This window comes from Macrotis lagotis, chromosome 2 (genome assembly GCF_037893015.1).
Source record: "Macrotis lagotis isolate mMagLag1 chromosome 2, bilby.v1.9.chrom.fasta, whole genome shotgun sequence".
Taxonomy (NCBI): domain Eukaryota; kingdom Metazoa; phylum Chordata; class Mammalia; order Peramelemorphia; family Peramelidae; genus Macrotis; species Macrotis lagotis.
Window position 1 is genome coordinate 132768393 of NC_133659.1, and position 19162 is coordinate 132787554.

The 19162-nt window shown below is 37.5% G+C and overlaps 1 protein-coding gene across 7 annotated transcripts in view; it reads right to left on the reverse strand.

The window, feature by feature from the left end:
- CDC42BPA (CDC42 binding protein kinase alpha) overlaps positions 1–18103 on the reverse strand; it is a 364566-nt gene extending 346463 nt beyond the window's left edge. For 4 of the 7 annotated variants that reach the window (XM_074222837.1, XM_074222834.1, XM_074222835.1 and 1 more), the window contains exon 1: positions 17343–18103. In XM_074222837.1, the coding sequence (XP_074078938.1) occupies positions 17343–17520 (178 nt within the window). In that variant the 5' untranslated portion in view covers positions 17521–18103. The remainder of the gene's footprint in view (positions 1–17342) is intronic. The other 3 variants (XM_074222839.1, XM_074222838.1, XM_074222841.1) reach the window with 1 other exon arrangement.
- Between the last annotated feature and the right edge of the window lie 1059 nt (positions 18104–19162).

The window sequence follows — 19162 nt, forward strand, 5'->3', positions numbered from 1 at the left end:
ATATCCTCTCTGAGCCATTTCTGATGAGAATGAAGGCTCACTCATTCCCTCTCACCTTCCACTCCACTGCAAAAGCTTTTTCTTGACTCTTTTTCATGATGTATCTTAGCCCACTTTACTTCTCCTTTCCCTTTCTCCTAGTACATTTCTTTTTCACCCAATGATTCCATCTTTATAATATATTATACTATCATATTCAACTCCCTCCTGTGCCTTGTCTACATACACTCCTCCTAACTGCTCTAATAAATGAGAAGGGATGAGTTATCATATCTTCTTCCCATGCAGCAATACATGCAGTTCAACATCATTAAATCCTTCAGCATTTGCCCTTCCCATCCACCCTCTCTTGTTTTACCTGACTCCTAACTTGAAGATCAAACTTTCTGTTCAGCTCTGGTCATTTCAATAGGAACATCTGAAATTCCCCTGTTTCAATGAAAGTCCATCTTTTCCCCTGAAAGAAGATGTTCAGTTTTGCTGGGTAGTTGATTCTTGGCAGCATTCAAAATTCTTTTGCTTTCCGGAATATCATATTCCAAGCCCTACGAGCCCTTTGTAGAAGCTGCTAAAGCCTGTGTAATCCTGTAGCACCACGATATTTGAATTATTTCTTTTTGACTCCTTGTAACATATTCTCTTGGGAGTTCTTGAATTTGACTATACTATTCCTGGGAGTATTTTGGGGGGAATTTCTTTCAGGAGATGATCAGTGGATTCCTTCAATTTCTATTTCACTCTTTGCTTCTAAGATATTGGGGCAATTTTCCTGGAGAATTTTTCTAAAAATGAAGTCTAGGGAATGGCTAGGTGGTGCAGTGGATAAAGCACTGGCCCTGGAGTCAGGAATACCTGGGTTCAAATCCAGTCTCAAACACTTAATAATTACCTAGCTATGTGACCTTGGGCAAGCCACTTAACCCCATTTGCCTTGCAAAAAACTAAAAAAAATTTTTTTTAATTAATAAAATAAAAATGAAGTCTAGACTCTTCTTGGTCAAGACTTTCAGGTAGTTCAATAATTTTAAAATTATCTCTCTTGGTTCTGCTTTACAGGTTAGTTGTTTTTCCAGTAAGATATTTCACATTTTCTTCCAGTTTTTCATTCTTTTGGTTTTATTTTATTGTTTCTTGATTTCTCACAAAGTCATCAACCTTAGCTCCATTCCACATTTGGAGGAGTTATTTTCTTTGGAGAGCTTTTTTTATCTCCTTTTCCATCTGGCCAATTCTGCTTTTTAAGGCATTCTTCTCCTTATTTGCCTTTTGGATAGCTTTTTCCATTTGATCTAAACTGATTCTTAACATGTTATTTTCTTCAGTAATTTTTTCCTCCTTCACCAAGCTGCTGACTTGGTTTCATGATTTTCCTGCATTGCTCTCATCTCTCTTCCCAATTTTTCCTCTACCTCCCTTACTTGATTTTCAAAATATTTTTTGAGCCTGAGACCAATTCCTAATTTTCTTGGAAGCTTTGGATATAGAAGCTTTGACTTTGTCATCTTTTTTAGTGTGTATTTTTGATCCTCCATGGAATCAAAATAACTGTCTATGGTCAGCTACTTTTTCTTCGGTTGTTTCCTCATTTCCCCACACTTCCAAGCTTTTGAATGTTTTTGGGACACCTCCCCAGGGAAGTGCTCTGGTCTGTGGATGATCACAAGCACTCTCCTCTGCACTGGATCTGTGAGGAGGGTCCCTGCTCCACTGTGGCAGTATGGGCCTCAGACTGGGACCTGAATCTGAGCCTGGGCAGAGCCACAGAGTTCTCAAGAGTCTCCCCCAAATCCCCCTGACTATCCATGGACTGAACACTCTGGCTGGCCTGGGCTCTGCACTCACTCTGGTGCATCAGTTTTCCTGCTGACCTTCCAAGTTATCCTTGGCAATCCCTGGGCTGAAAGGTCTGGAAACCATTCCCCCAGCAACCCAGACTCCCTATTGGCTGTTTCTGGAAGTCTGGAGCTGGTCCAGCACTACCCGGGCTACACTGCAACCATTTCCAACCCTGGTGGAACAGACCCTTCCTGCAGATCATCCAAGTTTTTCTTGGGCTAAAAATTGTTTCATTCAGTCCTTCTGTGGGTGTCACCACTTTAGAATTTGGTTAGAGTCGCAATTTTAAAGCATTTGGAGTGTTCTAGAGTAGAGTTTCTGGGAATTCCTTCCTCTATGCCACCATCTCGGTTCCGCCCCTTCCATCTCATCAAAACTGAAAATTTTTAAAAACTGAATGGGAATTTGAGAGAATACTCATAAATTAAGGAATAAATTTTAAAATTTATGGTATATAAATGGAACGGAATATTACTGTAAGAAAAAATTAGAGCAATCTAGTAAGACTTATATGAACTAATGCAGTGAACAGAAGCAAGAGAATAATTTATACAGCATTAGTAACATGGTAAACAAAAACAACTTTGAAAGAATTAGGAACTTGGATCAGTGAAATCATCAATTATGATTTCAAAGCATTAAAGATGAAACATTCTACCCACCCCCAGATGGAAAGTGAAGGAAAAAAGGAGGAAAAAGAGTTTTTTGTTTGTTTGGTTAGTTGGTTGGGGTTTTTTTTTTTTGCACATGGTGAATGTGGAAATTTGCTTTGCTTGATTACACGTTTTAATAGAAGCTTGTTTTTATCTCATTCTCATTTATGCAGGAGGAAGAAAATATAATTTTTTTTTATTTATTCAAGGCAATAGGGTTAAGTGACTTGCCCAAGGTCACACAGTTAGGTAATTAAGTGTATGAGATCAAACTTGAACTCAGGTCTTCCTGACTCCAGGGCTGGTGGTCTATCACTGTACCACCTAGCTGCCCCTGAGAGTACTTTGTAAAAGTACTCTTTCCCTCAATCCTTCTCTTCCTATCTCCATATGAAATTGGTATTCTTCTGTCACACTGACAACATGACAACTGTGAACACTTGACAGTCAAATAACAGGTCCAGCCTAGGCAAACTGTCTCTTCTGCTTTGTGCTTCTTTCCTCAGTACAGGCTTTAAAAGTGACTCTGACATAGCTACATTAAGTCATAAAGAGTTCACCTTGTGAGTTCAAGAGAACCAGAGCTCCCAGGTACTATTCCAGAGATGCCATCTCTAAATCAAATATGATACTTCTTGAAAAAGAAGCCCACCAATAGCCAGAGGATAAGCATAAGACCTAAACCTGAATGCCAGAAGACATGGTTCTGGAGAGAACTACACTGAGATGAATTGTAAAATGGCAATTGAGCAATCTCACAAAACTGGCTCTCTATTTTGACAGTTTAAAGTCTTAACTTCTGGTGAAAGTATAGCATTAGTAATAAGTCAATACTGCATTTTTGTGAGTGTGCATTTGTAAGTCGTTTGTACTTGGCAATTTTTGTGTAGTAGGAATAAACAGCTGACCTTTACCTGAACTACACTGTTCCTTTCTCTCCCCATCCTACTCTTTGCTGTAGAGATCCTAGTCAGAAGCCAAAACTTATAAGCTTAAAGTGTTTCTCCTAGGTCCTGGAGTAGTCATAAAAAGTCAAAGAATATAAGAAAAAAAGTCTGGTTGTTAGATCAGGGCTGAACCCGATCTGCATGCACAGGTGTGTCCAAAACTAACTGGAGTTTCTTAGTAAAGAAGAAAAAGGTGTTAGTGCTCTAATTCATTTGATCTTCACAGCAATTCAGTAGATATTTAGGTATCAGAGGTGAGATCTGAACTTCGGTCACTCTTGATTTCAAATCTAGTCTTCTCCACTTTACCAGGCTATATGTAAACTTAGATCACCAAAAGCCAACAATAAATTATAACAGCATTTTCTACTAAAAGGCTTAAATTAATGACATTAGATTATAAATGCCATCAAACCAAAGATTCTCTAAGACTCTTTTTGCATAAACTGACTTTACAGAAGATTATTGCCTTTGTCACAGATTCACAGTTTCAGATTTATTAGAGACATCAAAGACCATCTTCAGACTGACCTGAACCTAACCAAAAATCTACTCTCCAATATATCTAGAATTGGATACACTTGATGATTGCCTTATTATTAATTTCAGTCAAAAATTAATATGTTTGACAATGGTGATAGCCAGTACTGTAGAGAATCCCCAAGGCATAGTCCAAACAGAAAAGAGATTCCTATAAACAAAGGTATTCAGAATGTTTATGGATGATAAGTTGACTGCATCAAAACACAGAACACTTAAGAACTTCCTTAAATAACATTCCACCTCATCCAAAAGATTTCAGTCCAATTCTCCTGTATCAATCCTGTATGAACTCTATTATGCAACCAAATAGACAACCCATATGCTTAGTTTCTCGGTACTTTATCTTGATCTGGGACTTCAACTGGAAAATGGTTGAGCTGTATCACCTTTAAGAAATTAGGCAGGGGCAACTAGGTGGTACAGTGAATAGAGTACCAGTCCTGGATCAGGGCTATGTGACCTTGGGCAAGTCATTTAACTCCACTGCCTTAAAAAAATAATTTTTTTTAAAAAAGGAAAGAAATTAAGACTGTGCTTTTCATAATCCCAGTCTTCTCTTCCCCAGTGCATAACATATGTGAAGTCCATAGCATTTTATATATACTATCTCATTTTATTCCAGTACTCCAGGAGTACATTTTATAAATATTGAAACTGAGGTCATCAGAGTTTTAAATGACTTGCCCAATGTCACACAGTCTATAAAGTCCGAGGGAAGATTTCAACTCAAGTCTTCTAGATCCAAAGTCAAGCTCTCTCTATATATTAATTCTTAGAAAATTCTTAAATGAACAGTAACTCCTTACATTTGCATCTCACTTTAGGGATAATAATGTTCATTCCTTTAAATAAATCTGAGATAGATGGTACAAGTATTATTTTGCAGATGTAGAAACTGAGCTTCAAAGAGGTTAAACAACTTTTTTCTGTGCCGCACTGCTAATAAATGTCAGGGTCAGGAATTTAACCCAAGACAAGTGTTCCTTCAATTCCATTATTAAGTATTGTTGAATGAATACATAAATGAGTAAGTACATGCATTGACTGGAAATACAAAGTTCATATTACTTCATTCAAAGCATCTCGACATTTCTAGCATCAAGCAATTAAAAATAAATATAGTTTCTAAAGTTTACCATAACATATATGGCTATGTCTGTTCCTGTTCTTATATGTGATGTGTTTTTCTTCCATTCTTCATAATAAATTAAATTTTAAGAAATAATAGGTAAGTTTGAATGGCTGTAGGAGGCACACTAGTACATTGTTGAGGAAGATATGAGTCGTTTAAAAACAATTTAGGAATCATTCAGGAAACAAATTTTAATACTGCAAATAAAGTGACTAAAATATCCATCCATACCCTCTCGACCCAGATATTCCACAATTAGATTGACAAACTTGCTTTTTAAAGCCTTATTTTAATTTAAAAGATATTTAACTGTCTTGCTAGTAGATTTAGATGAGCTAGATCAATTTAGCCTTCATTTTGTTTCCCTCCAGTTCAATCAATACCTATGAGACATCTCTGCTTAGATTACCATAGGCATCCGAAGCAGAATTTATCCAAAATCAAGTTCATTCTCCATCTTCAGGCCAATATCCTTCTTTCTATTGTGAGCTCCTTTGTTCTTCCAGTCACCTAGGTTCACATTCCTGGAATCATCTTCCCAACACTTGACTCTCACCCCCATATATTAAATCACCACCATTCTGTATATATAAAACAATGTAAAAATAGAATGAAGAGAACAAAACAAACAACAATGAATATTGGAAAATTATAAATGATGAGCATAGCTCCAAAGAAGAATATATAAAAAGATTTCCTTCCACTCCATACCTTTATAGAAGTGGAAGACCTAATAATATGGTATATGGATCATTCTGTTCTGGTCAGAAATTCTGAGGGTCTTTCCCCTCCCAAACAGAAGCAAGAGAACTATGGTCACAGAGAAATATTGTAATCTTATAGATAATTGAAAACAAATTTTTGTAATCTTTTTTGTACTGTTAAATATGCTTTCTTTTTGGCTTTTTTATGTCTTTACAACTTCTAGGCCACTTTGAATGACCTTGGCTCCACATTTATCTGGAGGGACAGGTTATTTTTGCAAACATGGTAAATGTAAAAAGGTAGTGGCCCTTCCTATAGTAACCCTTCCAATACCAGATGTTGACCACTCCAGAAACATCTGATCTTGGAGGGGCATTTAAGAAGAGTCTGACTCATGCCTCACTTTCTTGCCTTTCCTAAGGCTACCTAACTGGCAGTTAGCCTACCTGGTTTAAACTACTGCAAATAATTCTCCATGTGGCTCTTAAAGAATTCTTGACTATAAGAAGCTTAAGTGACTAGTTTTCTCTACTATTTATTTATTACCTACATGTTGCAATCTCCTAATTTTTTTTTCCCTTTATACACCTGCACACTGGGGTCAGATAACACATGAGTTCTTCACTCTCCAAAAAAATCTGACATCAGAATGATTCATTTATGAAAACAAACTAAACCATCTTTTACCTCAATTCTTATCTAGCCTTCGATTATTAAATGGATGTTACCTCAGACAACTGAGGCCTAGGAAAGACCTTAGATTTAAAAGACCAAGATCTCCCACTGCATCCAGGACCAGTAGTCTTGACCTATGTCTTGCCACTGAACCGGAATGACTCTGGAGGAGATAATAAGGCTGATGACTCAGTTCGGCCTCACTTAAATCCAATTCAATTGCAAGTCAAGACAGCACCTTCCTGATGTCATTGGTTCCCTTCAAGAGCAAAGGACAAACAACAATACTACACATATTTTCAGACTTTCTGATGTATTAATCAGTCTTGCTCATTTTTTTCTCTTCTTTTTTCAAAAATATATTTAAAATATAGGATGTCTCTCTGTTAGTAGGGAGAGGAGGGATGCTGTATATGATGAAAAATTCAATAAGACTGTTTAAAATATATTTGTGAACTATGTTAACTTACTCAAAAGATCACATTTCAATAGAATTTGAAACTTTTTCTAAATCAATGTTCTCTCTTTAATTTCCATTGTACTCTTTCAGGTACAAAATAAAACTTTTCTAACTGATATTTCTCTTTTTTCAGGTTTTAATTTATTTTTTAAAAATACAGAATGGTGGTGACTGAAGGATACTTTATATAGAAACAAATATCATCTACATTCATCTAGCTCTACTAGCAAGATGAATTAAATTTCTTTTAAAAGCTCCATCTCATTCTCAGCAATTTTTTAAAGATTTGGTGTAAATAGTGACTTCAGTAGCCCCTGCTATGCCCTGAAAATCAGAATACCTGGGGTTTATGTCCCAATTTGACCACTAATTTCCTGTTTTACTTTAGATGTGTTTTCTCATCTGTAAATTTAGGAGGTTGAATGAAAGTGATCCTTTCCAAATCTACAATGTTACGAGACTGTTAAAGTGAGCATTCAAATACTAAAAATACCACCATGCTGTTATGATGAGAGAGAGGCAGTGTATTAAGGTGGAAAGCAGACAGAATTTGGAGTAGTTTGAATCCAGGTCATCTGGATTCAAAATAGATAGGCAAGACACAGGAAATAATGGGGATGTGGTTTTCTCATCTCTAAAACAAGATGGAGCTCTTCACTGAATTACCCTGAAAATTCTTTCCTCCAACATCCCTTAAAAATTCCTAAAATTCCAATTTATTTATTCAGTAGTTGTCCATTGGGTCAGAAGTTTTCTTCAAGATTCACCTCAAGCATCAATTTCTACATGAGGTCTTTCCAGTTCTACAAGTTATTAATCCTTGCCCACAGGTTACTGTATATATGTTTCTATGTGTTTTATATATAATTAAATAAATGCTAGTCTCCTTTATTATTAAATATGTGCTCCTTGAGGGCAGGAACTATTTTTTTTTACCTCTATCTCTAGTATTACATAAATTGACAGGTAGTCCTGGTACTTAAAAAATATTTATCAATTGATTGCAAAACTGACATAAAAGAAAAAAGTAGATGAAAATTTTATCTTAGTGGTCTTTTCCTCAGGTATCTAAAAATGTTAGTCCTTGAGAAAACACAAGTTCAATTAGAGAAGTTTAAGGAATTAGATGGATAACATCAATGGGGAACTTCTCAGGCAATAGTTATTTTTTATTATTATTATGCATAATTTAATAAAACAACACATGTAAGGAAATGGTGGTCTGGCAAGAGTCATTGCAGGAAGATCAATCAAACTACAAGCATTTATTAAAATGTGCTAGGCAATATTATGTTCTCTGATATTTTTAAGCCCTTCATAACCTGGCTCCTTACTACCATTACATTTTACTCCCCATCATTTTAACTCTATGATTCAGGACAGCGGCCCACTTGCTAGCTCCTAAATCCCTGTCCTTCAATAGCTGTCCTACCTGCTCTCAATCAGCCCTATCTCACTCCCTCCCTACTCAGGAATTGCTTTAAGCTTTGATTCCCCACACCCAGAGGCCTCCCTCTGAAATCAGTTCCATTTACACTGGGTATTTCTAATTTGCATTGATTCTAGAGGGTAAGGACAGTGTTTTTGTCTTTCTTTGTATCCCAACAGTTTAGCACAGTGCTGACAGAAAATAAGAGCTTAATAAATGTTTATAGACCATCTGTAGGCATAGCCAATATAAATACAAAGAATGAAACAATATTTACTCCTAATGAGCTGATATCCTAAAAGATATCATAGGTGACAAATGTTTGAAGAGTATGATATCAGCTAGATAAATGGGTTTTCATCAATCAGAATAGCATGACCCAAAGGATTAGTTTCAAAACTGAATGACTTAGCACATCCAAGGCTTGGTTTCTGGAGGTCCAGTTTTGAGACTGTAGCAAGCAAATAGGATAACATGTCAGAATGAAGCTCAGTTGAGGTGCCAAAGACAAAATGTTTTACAACAAAACAGCCTATCACTCTCATTCAAAAAGCAACGAAATTTCCTCAACTCTTAAAGCAAAATTGCCCTATCATTCTATCATTTTGTAATGTCTTAGTCTCACAGTCTCCCTGATAGTCTGAGTCTCTCTTCCTCTGCCTGCTTAAGATAGAAGAGATCAATGCCAAATAAAGATTAAAGAACTAAGAGAACACTTTATATAAGGACCACAATGATCGAAGGGAAGGCAAATCTGAGAGACAACAGAGCTCTCATCAATACAATGACCAATCATGACTCCAAGAAATTGACAGGAAAAACATCACAGGTGATGGATCACAGGTGACAGACCACAGGTGCAGAATGAAGCATACTATCAGAAATAACTTCTTTGTTAAAAGAAAGAGGGAAAGAAGAAGGGATTGCAAAAGTAATAGTAATTGGAGGACTATCAAGAGGTTTTCTTCTTAAAAATATATTAAATAGAATCGCTACTCTCATACCCAGAGTCTGACCTTAAACCTTAAGGTATTGGGAGTTCCACCAAATGGCTATGGACTCCTAGACTGACAGCACTACTCTTGGGTCAATCCTACCAAATGTGGTCCAAGAGAAGAAACAAGGAAGGCCCTCCCTTTTGCTAGCTGGGATGTAGGAGGAACCTTAAGTGAAGAATTTTGCATACACTACCCAATCCCATGGGCCATATTTAACTGCTTCATTTGTTATAAGGGAAGTGTCTTCCTCTAGAAGGAAAGAGAGTATTAAAAATCAACTATAAAAATAAAAGAAAGATATTAGTAAAACTTTATTTTAAAAAAGACAAACTCTGCTAACAGATGTGAAGCTGTCAGACACAACTGCCTTGATGGTTTATTTTGCTTTAATAATTTTTTTTCAAGAAAAATTCAAGGGGATGGGAGAATTAAGAGGAAATGTCTGTAGAATAAAAACAAGAGGTAATAATAAAACTATTAAAATCAAAATAAAATCTATTATTACAACAGCCATTCTCCAAATGATAAGTGATCAAAGTATAAATATATAATTCTCAAAAAAATTGCAAATTATGAAAACTACATGAAATATGACTTCAAATCACTAATTATAAAAAATACAAATCAAAACAACTCCAACATTCTACCTCACACTCTGCAAAGTGACAAATATGACAAAAAAATGGAACTAGTCAATGATGGAGAATTTGTGGGATAAGCAAATTCACTGGTGGAGTTATGAAAAATTATTACTTTTCAGCAAGATAATTTCAAATTATGCAAATAGGGTAACTAAAAAATATTCATTTCCTTTGACTAAGTTTATACCCCCCAAAGAAGCTATTTAAAAGACCCCATATACATTAAAATAGCAGAACTTTTTATAATTGGAAACAAAGTTGATGCCCATCAGTTGGGGGAATGTACAAATTGTGGTACATGAATGCAATGGAGTATTACTGTGCTGTAAGAAAAAAACAAATATGAATGAATACAAAGAAATATGGGAAGAGCTACATGAACTAATGCAATGAAGAAGGTTGACAAAAAAACAATCTACCCAATGACCTCAATAATATTAAAAAACCATAAAACAATCAATAATAGATGTTGCATTAATACAAAATATAAGCATGGCTTCAAAGAGATGTGAGACCTTCCCCACCACACACTTCACCTTTTTATACTCTAGTGCAACAATGTGGCACAATGCATATATTTTGTGACTGTTTTGGAAGTACTAATCAGTTTTGCTAGTTTTTTCTCATTTTCCTTTTTTTCCCAATTTAAAAAAATATTATTTGCTATAATGGGTGGTTCACTGGGAAGGAAAGGGTTAGGGAAAGAGACAGGATATACAGGGAAAATTTTCTTCTTAAAAAAGGCATCAATAACAACTATTTTTTAAAATAAAATAATCAAGATTCTATTATCATATACAAATTTACAATAAAAATGTTTCATAGAATTAAGCTGCATATGGTCTTTTAAAAACAGATGGTTTAATAAGCATTCTAAATATACTATTCAATAAAAATTCAACTAAAATATATTAACTACTTACTTATACAAAGCACTATAAACTAGGTGGTGGGACTATAAAGACACAAACAAAACTATCTATTCTCAAGGAGCTTATAACTACTGGGGCAGGGTGGATTACAATATATTTATACAAATAAATATAGCTCCCACTCATGGACTATACCCAGAACTTGTACTCACACTTGGGGGCTGGGTCTTTCAGAAGGTACCTGACTAAACTGGGACCCTCTAGGTCATACTTCTAATAATGTAGCTTCTGAGTTCTCACCAGCATGTTTCTCCATAACAGTAAACTTAGCTACTTTAGTATAAGCAAAAACAATTGGCATAAAAACATTGCCAGGAAAATCGTGGGTTATATACTCTCCCACAAATACACATGTTCATAAGACAATAAAATAACATGAGGCATTCATGAAGGGAACACATGTGGACAAGAAATAACACAAATTCTAATAAAAGTCCTTTCTCCCCCAATAGAAGTCTCACTTTCTTTGGTCTGGTTCCTAAGATTTTCTTTTGTGTGAGTCCAGAAGTACTCTGCTCTGCCATGGTAGGGAGTCACACTCCCAGAAGTTATTTCTGTCTTTGAATAAACTGTCTTTATATATTTATGTCTGTCCTCAGATGTAGCTTTCTGATTCTGATACAGATAATTCTGCAGCCATCTGCCACTGATGTTCTAGGGCAGAGGTTCTTAACCTGGGGTACCTAGGGGAGAAGGAAGTGTCTTTGTATAGTTTTTAGCAGGGCTATAAAACCTGGAAAAAATACATCTTTATTTTAATTATCTTAGTTTTTCTTTATAATCCTATATATTGTATTGTGTACTGTTTTTTTAGGTTTTTGCAAGGCAAATGGGGTTAAGTGGCTTGACCAAGGTCACACAGCTAGGTAATTATTGTCTGAGACTGGATTTGAACTCAGATACTCCTGACTCCAGGGCTGGTGCTTTATCCACTGCGCCACCTAACTGCCCCTGTATTGTATACATTTAAGAACATTCTAAGAAAGGGTCCATAGGCTTCACCAGACTATCAAAGTGGTCTATGACACAAAAAAATTAAGAACCTCTTTTGTAGGGACATCACAGCCACATCTACCAAGACCTTTGGACTTTTCAAAACTTATCCTAAGATTACTACAAATCATGTACACAGCTACCATGGGTTATTAGTACACCTAAGATCACAGGTGGGGGAAAATCCCACACAAAAGAGGCAATCGGTCATGTGTTCAAGGCCATATGAAGTCTGGGTGAAGAGCATTCATTCCCTTCCCAAACTGACTTTTTGGATCAGCAGAAAATAAGGCTATATGCTTAACAATCAGAAAGAAAGAGAATTTCCAAAGTTCAGCAACTTGCTTTTTTACAACCCCTGAGCTCTTCCTATTCAACAGGCAATTAGATTAAGGGTACTCTTAATGCAAACCAGTAGCTCACAAATGGAAAGAAAAAAGCTTCCCCCAGTCTCCATGCAGTCAACTAGAACTATGAAAGGAACATGCTACAAGGAATAGGTTCCAGGAGCCAGTTCACCCACATTACATAAGTAAAATACAAAGAAAATTGAACAGGGAGAAAATACATATATCTATTAGAATTAGGGGATGCTTCTCACCAAGGAAAAGTGCCTGATTTAAGACTTGTAGGAAAGGTAACAGATTCTGTGAGGTAAAGATGAGAAGTACTTTCCAAACATGAAAGAAGACTTGAATCAACTATCCATGGTATAAGGAGAAAGAATTTTGAGTTCAAGTATTCTCATTTGGCTAGAATATAGATCATGAGAAAAGCAGTTCTAAAGAAGTTAGGTAAGGTAGATGAAAGTCAAATTGGGGAAGGATTTAAATACAAAGGGAAATAGTATTCATTATAGCACTGAGACATAGTTTTTCCCCTAAGGTTCCAGATCTACAGAATATGACTTTGGCAGCTTTGAGTTGGATAGTTTGGATAGGAAAGAAATTGGAAGCCAGCAGTCCACAGAAGAGGTGCTGAATACCTGAACAAGGGTACTTGTCTAGACAAATATATGCTGTCACTGAACAATCACATAATCTAATAACTGATTGGATTATATATGACAGAAACTGATGCCCTCAACAGATATAAGGAAGGTGATCATTTTTTTCTTAAATATATATTCAATTGGAAACATTGCAAAAGTTTTTCTCCTAATTATAAAGGTGATGGGGGAATAGTTTTTTAACTCACTTTTGGATTCCTTTTTAACAATCTGAGAACTTAAATGAAAATAAATTCTGTAGTTATTTCATATCAGTTGAAAATGATTAGTAAGTCTACTCAAAAAAATTAAGAATGATTAGAAACAGCAGAAGTGAAATGTAAAGTATACTAGGAAAGATTAAGATATTTTCAATCATGGTCATTACTCCTCACTTAATTCACCTACAATTAAAAACTAGAATACTTTAAATGTATTGCAATAAAAGGAAAAACAGTATCCCTCAATCATATAGTGCAATATTAAAGTTCATTATTTATAAAGAAAAAATATAAATATAAACAAAAACTATATCATTCATGAAAATTCCTATAACTTTGAAAATTACAAATAGTAAAAAGCAAAATTACAAAAATAATAAAGTATATGTAATTTTTTTTTTAGGTTTTTGCCAGGCAAATGGGGTTAAGTGGCTCGCCCAAGGCCACACAGCTAGGGAATTATTAAGTGTCTGAGACCAGATTTGAACCCGGGTACTCCTGACTCCAGGGCCGGTGCTTTATCCACTAAGACACCTAGCTGCCCCAAGTATATGTAATTTTACAAGGTTGCTTCATCAAATAATATCTTATGCTCATTTATAGTAGGAAAATCAGTAAAGAATTCCTCCAGGGGGCAGCTAGGTGGCGTGGATAGAGCACCCTAGCTGTGTGGCCTTGGGCAAGCCACTTAACCCCATTTGCCTGGCAAAAACCTAAAAAAAAAAAAAATCCTCCAAATTCCTACTTTCCATTTATAAGTACCATGTTCATAGATTAATAAGCAAATATACAAGTTGTTTCTTTTTCTAAAACCATAATTGCTGTAAATATATTCTTAAGAGTTCTGTAGAAACCAAAATTCAGATAAACAAACAAGGCAGCAAGGGTCTAACAATATTAAATTTCAGCTCCTTAAAATGAAAACAAATGAGTTTAAACAAAGGGAGATTTATGTCCTAGTAATACTTCTATCCCTAGATACACTTCCCATTTGTTAATCCTCTATTCTTCTAGACTGTTTCCTCCCTGGGGTCATCAGCAATACCAGTAAAGAATGTTTAAGGGAAAACAGTACACATTATTTTAAATACTCTACTCTTTCCTACCAGCAGTTCCGATTGCTATAATCAATATACTAATGTAACAATTATTGAACAAAAGGATAAAAATAAATCTGAAAGGTACTAGAGAAAATCAACTAATTCAACACTTCATTTTACTGATAATGAAAAAGTCCTAGTGAAGTTAAATTACTAGTCCAAGGTCACAAAGACCAGTAAGCATCAAAGGCAGAATTTGAATCTCAATTCTGACTCCAAAGCTGCCACTCTTTCTATTATGCCACTCAAATAGCACTTGAGAGAGAGCCAAAGTCAACATCTCTTGGTCATACTCTTTATAAGGGTTCTACTTCTTCTCATTCATAATCTAGCTTCCACAATGTTCCACATAAAAATATAACATCTATCTGAAGTTCTGCTGCTTTATCATCTCATAAAACCAATCATTTTCCATTACATGCTAGACACTTGTACATTATGTAAAACTACAGATTTCCTATACCACATTGAAAATTCTGAAAAAAAAAAAAAGGGGGCGGCTAGGTGGCGTAGTGGATAAAGCACCAGCCCTGGAGTCAGGAGTACCTGGGTTCAAGTCCGGTCTCAGACACTTAATAATTCCCTAGCTGTGTGGCCTTGGGCGAGCCACTTAACCCCGTTTGCCTTGAAATCTAAAAAAAAAAAAAATTCTAAAAAAAATCAAAGTAATCAATTAAGAAGCTCATTTTAAATACTTTACCATCTGTCACTTTCATTTAAGCATCTAGTCTTTCTCATGATAATAAACAAATATATATTCTGAACAATTCCCAATATTCAATGCCCCAGCACTTAGTACAATGCTCAAACTTGTAGTAGTCAATAAATGTTTGCTTACTTATTATTACTAAATCACCAAAATCTATATTATTTACAAAATATATCAACCAACAGATACATATTATAAAACAAGGGGCAGAAAAGCAATAATTTCAAAATTCCAAACTTCTCAAATAATTAAAATACAGTATAGGATTAATAGTGTACTAAACCTTCTAATCACCTTATCAACCATATCTCCTATGAATAACTCATCAAACCCAATCTACAACTTTGCTAAGTATACAACACAAACTCCCTCTTATTTATAGTAAACACTATATAGTCCAAAAAAAAGTTGTGACAAAAGAATGTCTCTAAGAATTCTGGTCATTTCCTCCAAAATGCGGGAAAACACAGCAAAAGAATTTAAAGAAAATATCTGTTTTGATAATATCAAAGAGACTGTGTTTTTTTTAAAGATGGAAAAGAGAGTTATTATTAAAAATAATTTTAGATTGAAAAAAGTTATCAACTTTTTGGACAACAGTATTAGAAATAGTTTAACTTATGTGACTTCTTTTAAACATGATTCCATTTTACATACAAATGAGATGAAATCAAACTTAAAATTTTTCTAAAATATAAAAGCATAATCCAAAATGGTGTGATTTGCCACCAATTCAATTTAAACATTTAAAAAAGAATATGAACTTTAAGCATTATAAGTCAATAGGCAATATTTAAATGATTTTCTTTGATTCATTTTTAAAATTTATCTTTGACATAATTTTTTTTCCATTTTGCAGATGGGAAGGTGATACTTGTATTAAATGACTTGCTCAAGATCACAAGGGAAAGTTCACTTCAGTAGAGCCACCTCGTGAGGCTCAAAAACTACCTTTTATAAAAAGACCTTTCAGTCCTGAAATGCCTTCTCACTCCTCAAGGACACCTACATGTTTTTCATCTCTTCTCATGGTATTTTTTAGTCCAAATTTCAATCTCTTTAAACTTGAGCAAAATAAAAAGAAAAATTGGAAACTTTTTAAATTACTAGATCTGTAAAATACCCCATTAAAAACACAACTAAAAAAGTGATATATAAAAATTTATCAAGTGAAATCAGTCTTGAGAGGTTGTTTAAAGAGTCCAGATAGTGAGTCCAGAATTACCCCTAACATTTCTATATTTAACCCATTTCATGACATCAAGAAGTTGGCCATTCCCAAACAATTAGAAAAAATATGAAATTGGTTAAATGCAAGCATAACTCATCCTTGTTTAGCTTGAAAGCTATTCATTATTAAGAACATTTCAGATTTTAAAAACTACAAAATGACACATTAGAAATTAAATCTTTATATATGGAAATGTGAATTTTACTAACTAGCATACTAAAAAATGTAAAAATGTTTTCAGTTCCATGCTCTTCAGATGCTAAAGAAGCTTAAAAAAAAACAGAAATGCTGAATGTTTTTATAGTAACAGACCCTTTAAATGCAGTCTAACTTAAGAACAATGAATTGATCTCATACTAATAATTTTCTAAAAGGGTAAAATGTTTTTAATATGGAGACCTATATTTTAAAAGCACATTTCATCAAAATGAGGTTCTAAGATTTATAGCATAAAGGTTACATGAAACATTAGTTCTCATCCTTCTTAGTTACAGCTATATTTAAAAGAATCTAACCAATTCAATCAAGCTATCCCTTCCCAATCCCAATTATGGAATTCTAAAAACACGTTGCTATGTTGATCAAAATGAGGTTTTTAAAAATAATACACAAATTCCCCTTTTTTCCTGTCATGTACTCTATTAAACAAAGATAAATTTAAAATCCTCTACTGCAGGGCAGTGCTGATCTGATAATAAGGCAGTTCTTTTAAATCCAATTTTACAATGATTTGAAGTATATCAGGCATTTAGGATAATTATTTTCAACTACGACCAGTACTTTTCAATTTCATCTCTACTATGAAAGATGTACCAAAGGCCTTTGGGATAAGAAGTATTTTTTTTTTGCCTTCAGAGAATTCATCTGTCATCCATTCATCCTGTTGACCTGGAAATGTAAACTCTACATGAGCTAAGCCTTAAAATTAAGACATTTTAGTGGCACCTAATCGCACCTGAAAAGCGAGTTAATGAACTAGAAAATGTTCAACCTTGAAAACTAAATTAGTCTTTTAATCTAAATATATCTGCTTGCAAATTACAGAGAAGACAACACAGGCATTCAGGAAAACCGTATAAAGATAAATCACTCGCCCGCTTAAAAAAAAAAATGAACATCCGTTAATAAAAGAAATTCAAGCAGACTTACCCCATTCTAGGTACTCAACAATGTTTTTCTCTCTTCTCAGTGGGGAATTATTACATTCATCATAAAGGCAGATGAGTATATCCAGCAATGTCTCCACACTGAAGCACTGCCCATTGGTCTGAGCCGGCCCATCCAAGATAAACTGCTCCAGTTGCCTCAAACGCACCTCTCCAGACATGGTTGCTTCAATTGGTGTTGGTCGTTCTTTCAATTATTACTACTATTTTTTATGTCTTGGAATCTAACTTTTAAACGCACAGTCGTTGTGTTTTTTTTTCTAAAGAAACCAGTAGTGATTCAAACGACTCTCAGTGCAGTCCTGGTGCTGAATTAAAAACCCAACACGGTGACAACCTCACTTAGCTGAAGCTTCTTCAATTAATTCCTCAAATACATTTTTAATGGGGAAAAGTTACCCCCAAATATATATATGTATATATATATATATGTACATATGTACTGCATTTGGGGGAAGGGGAATACATATAATTTTATATTTAAATAACAAAATAATAATTATGATCATTCAAAGTAAACAACCAAATAGCCAACACCTCTTTAAAAAAAATTCTTCTCCTTCATTCAAAATTCAACTCATGCAACACAATCCTGAAATGAATCCCGTTGCATCATTAACGAATAAAGCCCGATCTGCATGAGCCGGTGACTTCTGGGGGATGGAGACAGGTCGGAGGAGGAGCGCCCGCGGAGGGCCCGGGTCCTGCCGCAGACTCCCCGGGCCGGCTGGCTCCGAGGCGGGCGCTGGGCCGGAGGGCGGCGGAGCGGCCCCGCGGGCGGGCGCCGAGGCCGTCTCCTAGGGCGCCGCGGTCGGCCCCGCTTCCGCCGGGTGCCCGGCCCGAGGCTTCATGTCCCTGTGCCCCCGCGGCTCCCCGGGGCTGCGCGCGGGCGGGGGCTCCCACGGCGCGGGGCGGCTCAAGCCCCCCGACAGACCCCGGCCATGGCAGCTCCGCGGCGGGGCCGCCTCCGAGGCCCCCGGGCGGCGCGGACGGACGGACGGACGGACGGAAGGGGCGAGGGGCGGGCGGGGCTTTCCTGAATGCAGAGGGCCGAGGCGGCGGCTTGGCTCCCTTCTTCACGCCCCACAGTTCAGGGCATCTTTGTGGGGCTCCGGAGGACGAGGGTGGAGGCCGGGCCGCCGCCGCCGCCGCCGGTGCGAGGAGGGGGCGGGGAGCCGAGGCCGCCGCCGCGCGAGCGCGCTCCCGACCACTCCCTTCCTCCTCCGCTCGCGCCCGCGCCCCGCCCCCGCCCACTCAGCGCCGCACACCGGCCAGCATGGCGGCCCGGGCCGCGGGAGCGCGAGCGGACGGCCTCGGGCACGCGCCGCTGCGGAGCCGGGCCCGGGGAGCGCCGGGAGCGCGGGGGAGGGGCGGCGCTGCGGCATGCAGGGATACGGGAGGACCGGCCCGGGGCCGCGCGCCGCAGACGCCCCCTCGGGAGCCCCCGAGCCCCGGCTGCGAGCCCCTCCCCCACACGCCCCGCAGTGCCGCTCCCGACCGCCATCCCCGGGCCAGGGCAGCGAGGAAGGCGGCGGTGCCCGCGGTGCCCGCGGTGCCCGGCGCCCTGCCCAGCCCGCCCCGAGCCTGGGCCGGCAGCACGGCGAGGACACCGCCCCGGGCCGCGTGGCCGGGGGGGGCCCGGGGCAGAAGAAAGAGGGATGGGATACCAGCGTGGCCTCGAGCCCCCGCGGAGGGCGGAGGGGCACCCCACGGAGGGGGCATCCCCACGGAGGGGCACCCCACGCCTGGAATCCCCAGAGCCCTCCTAGTGGATGGCCGACACAGCCCATCCCCCTCGTTTCT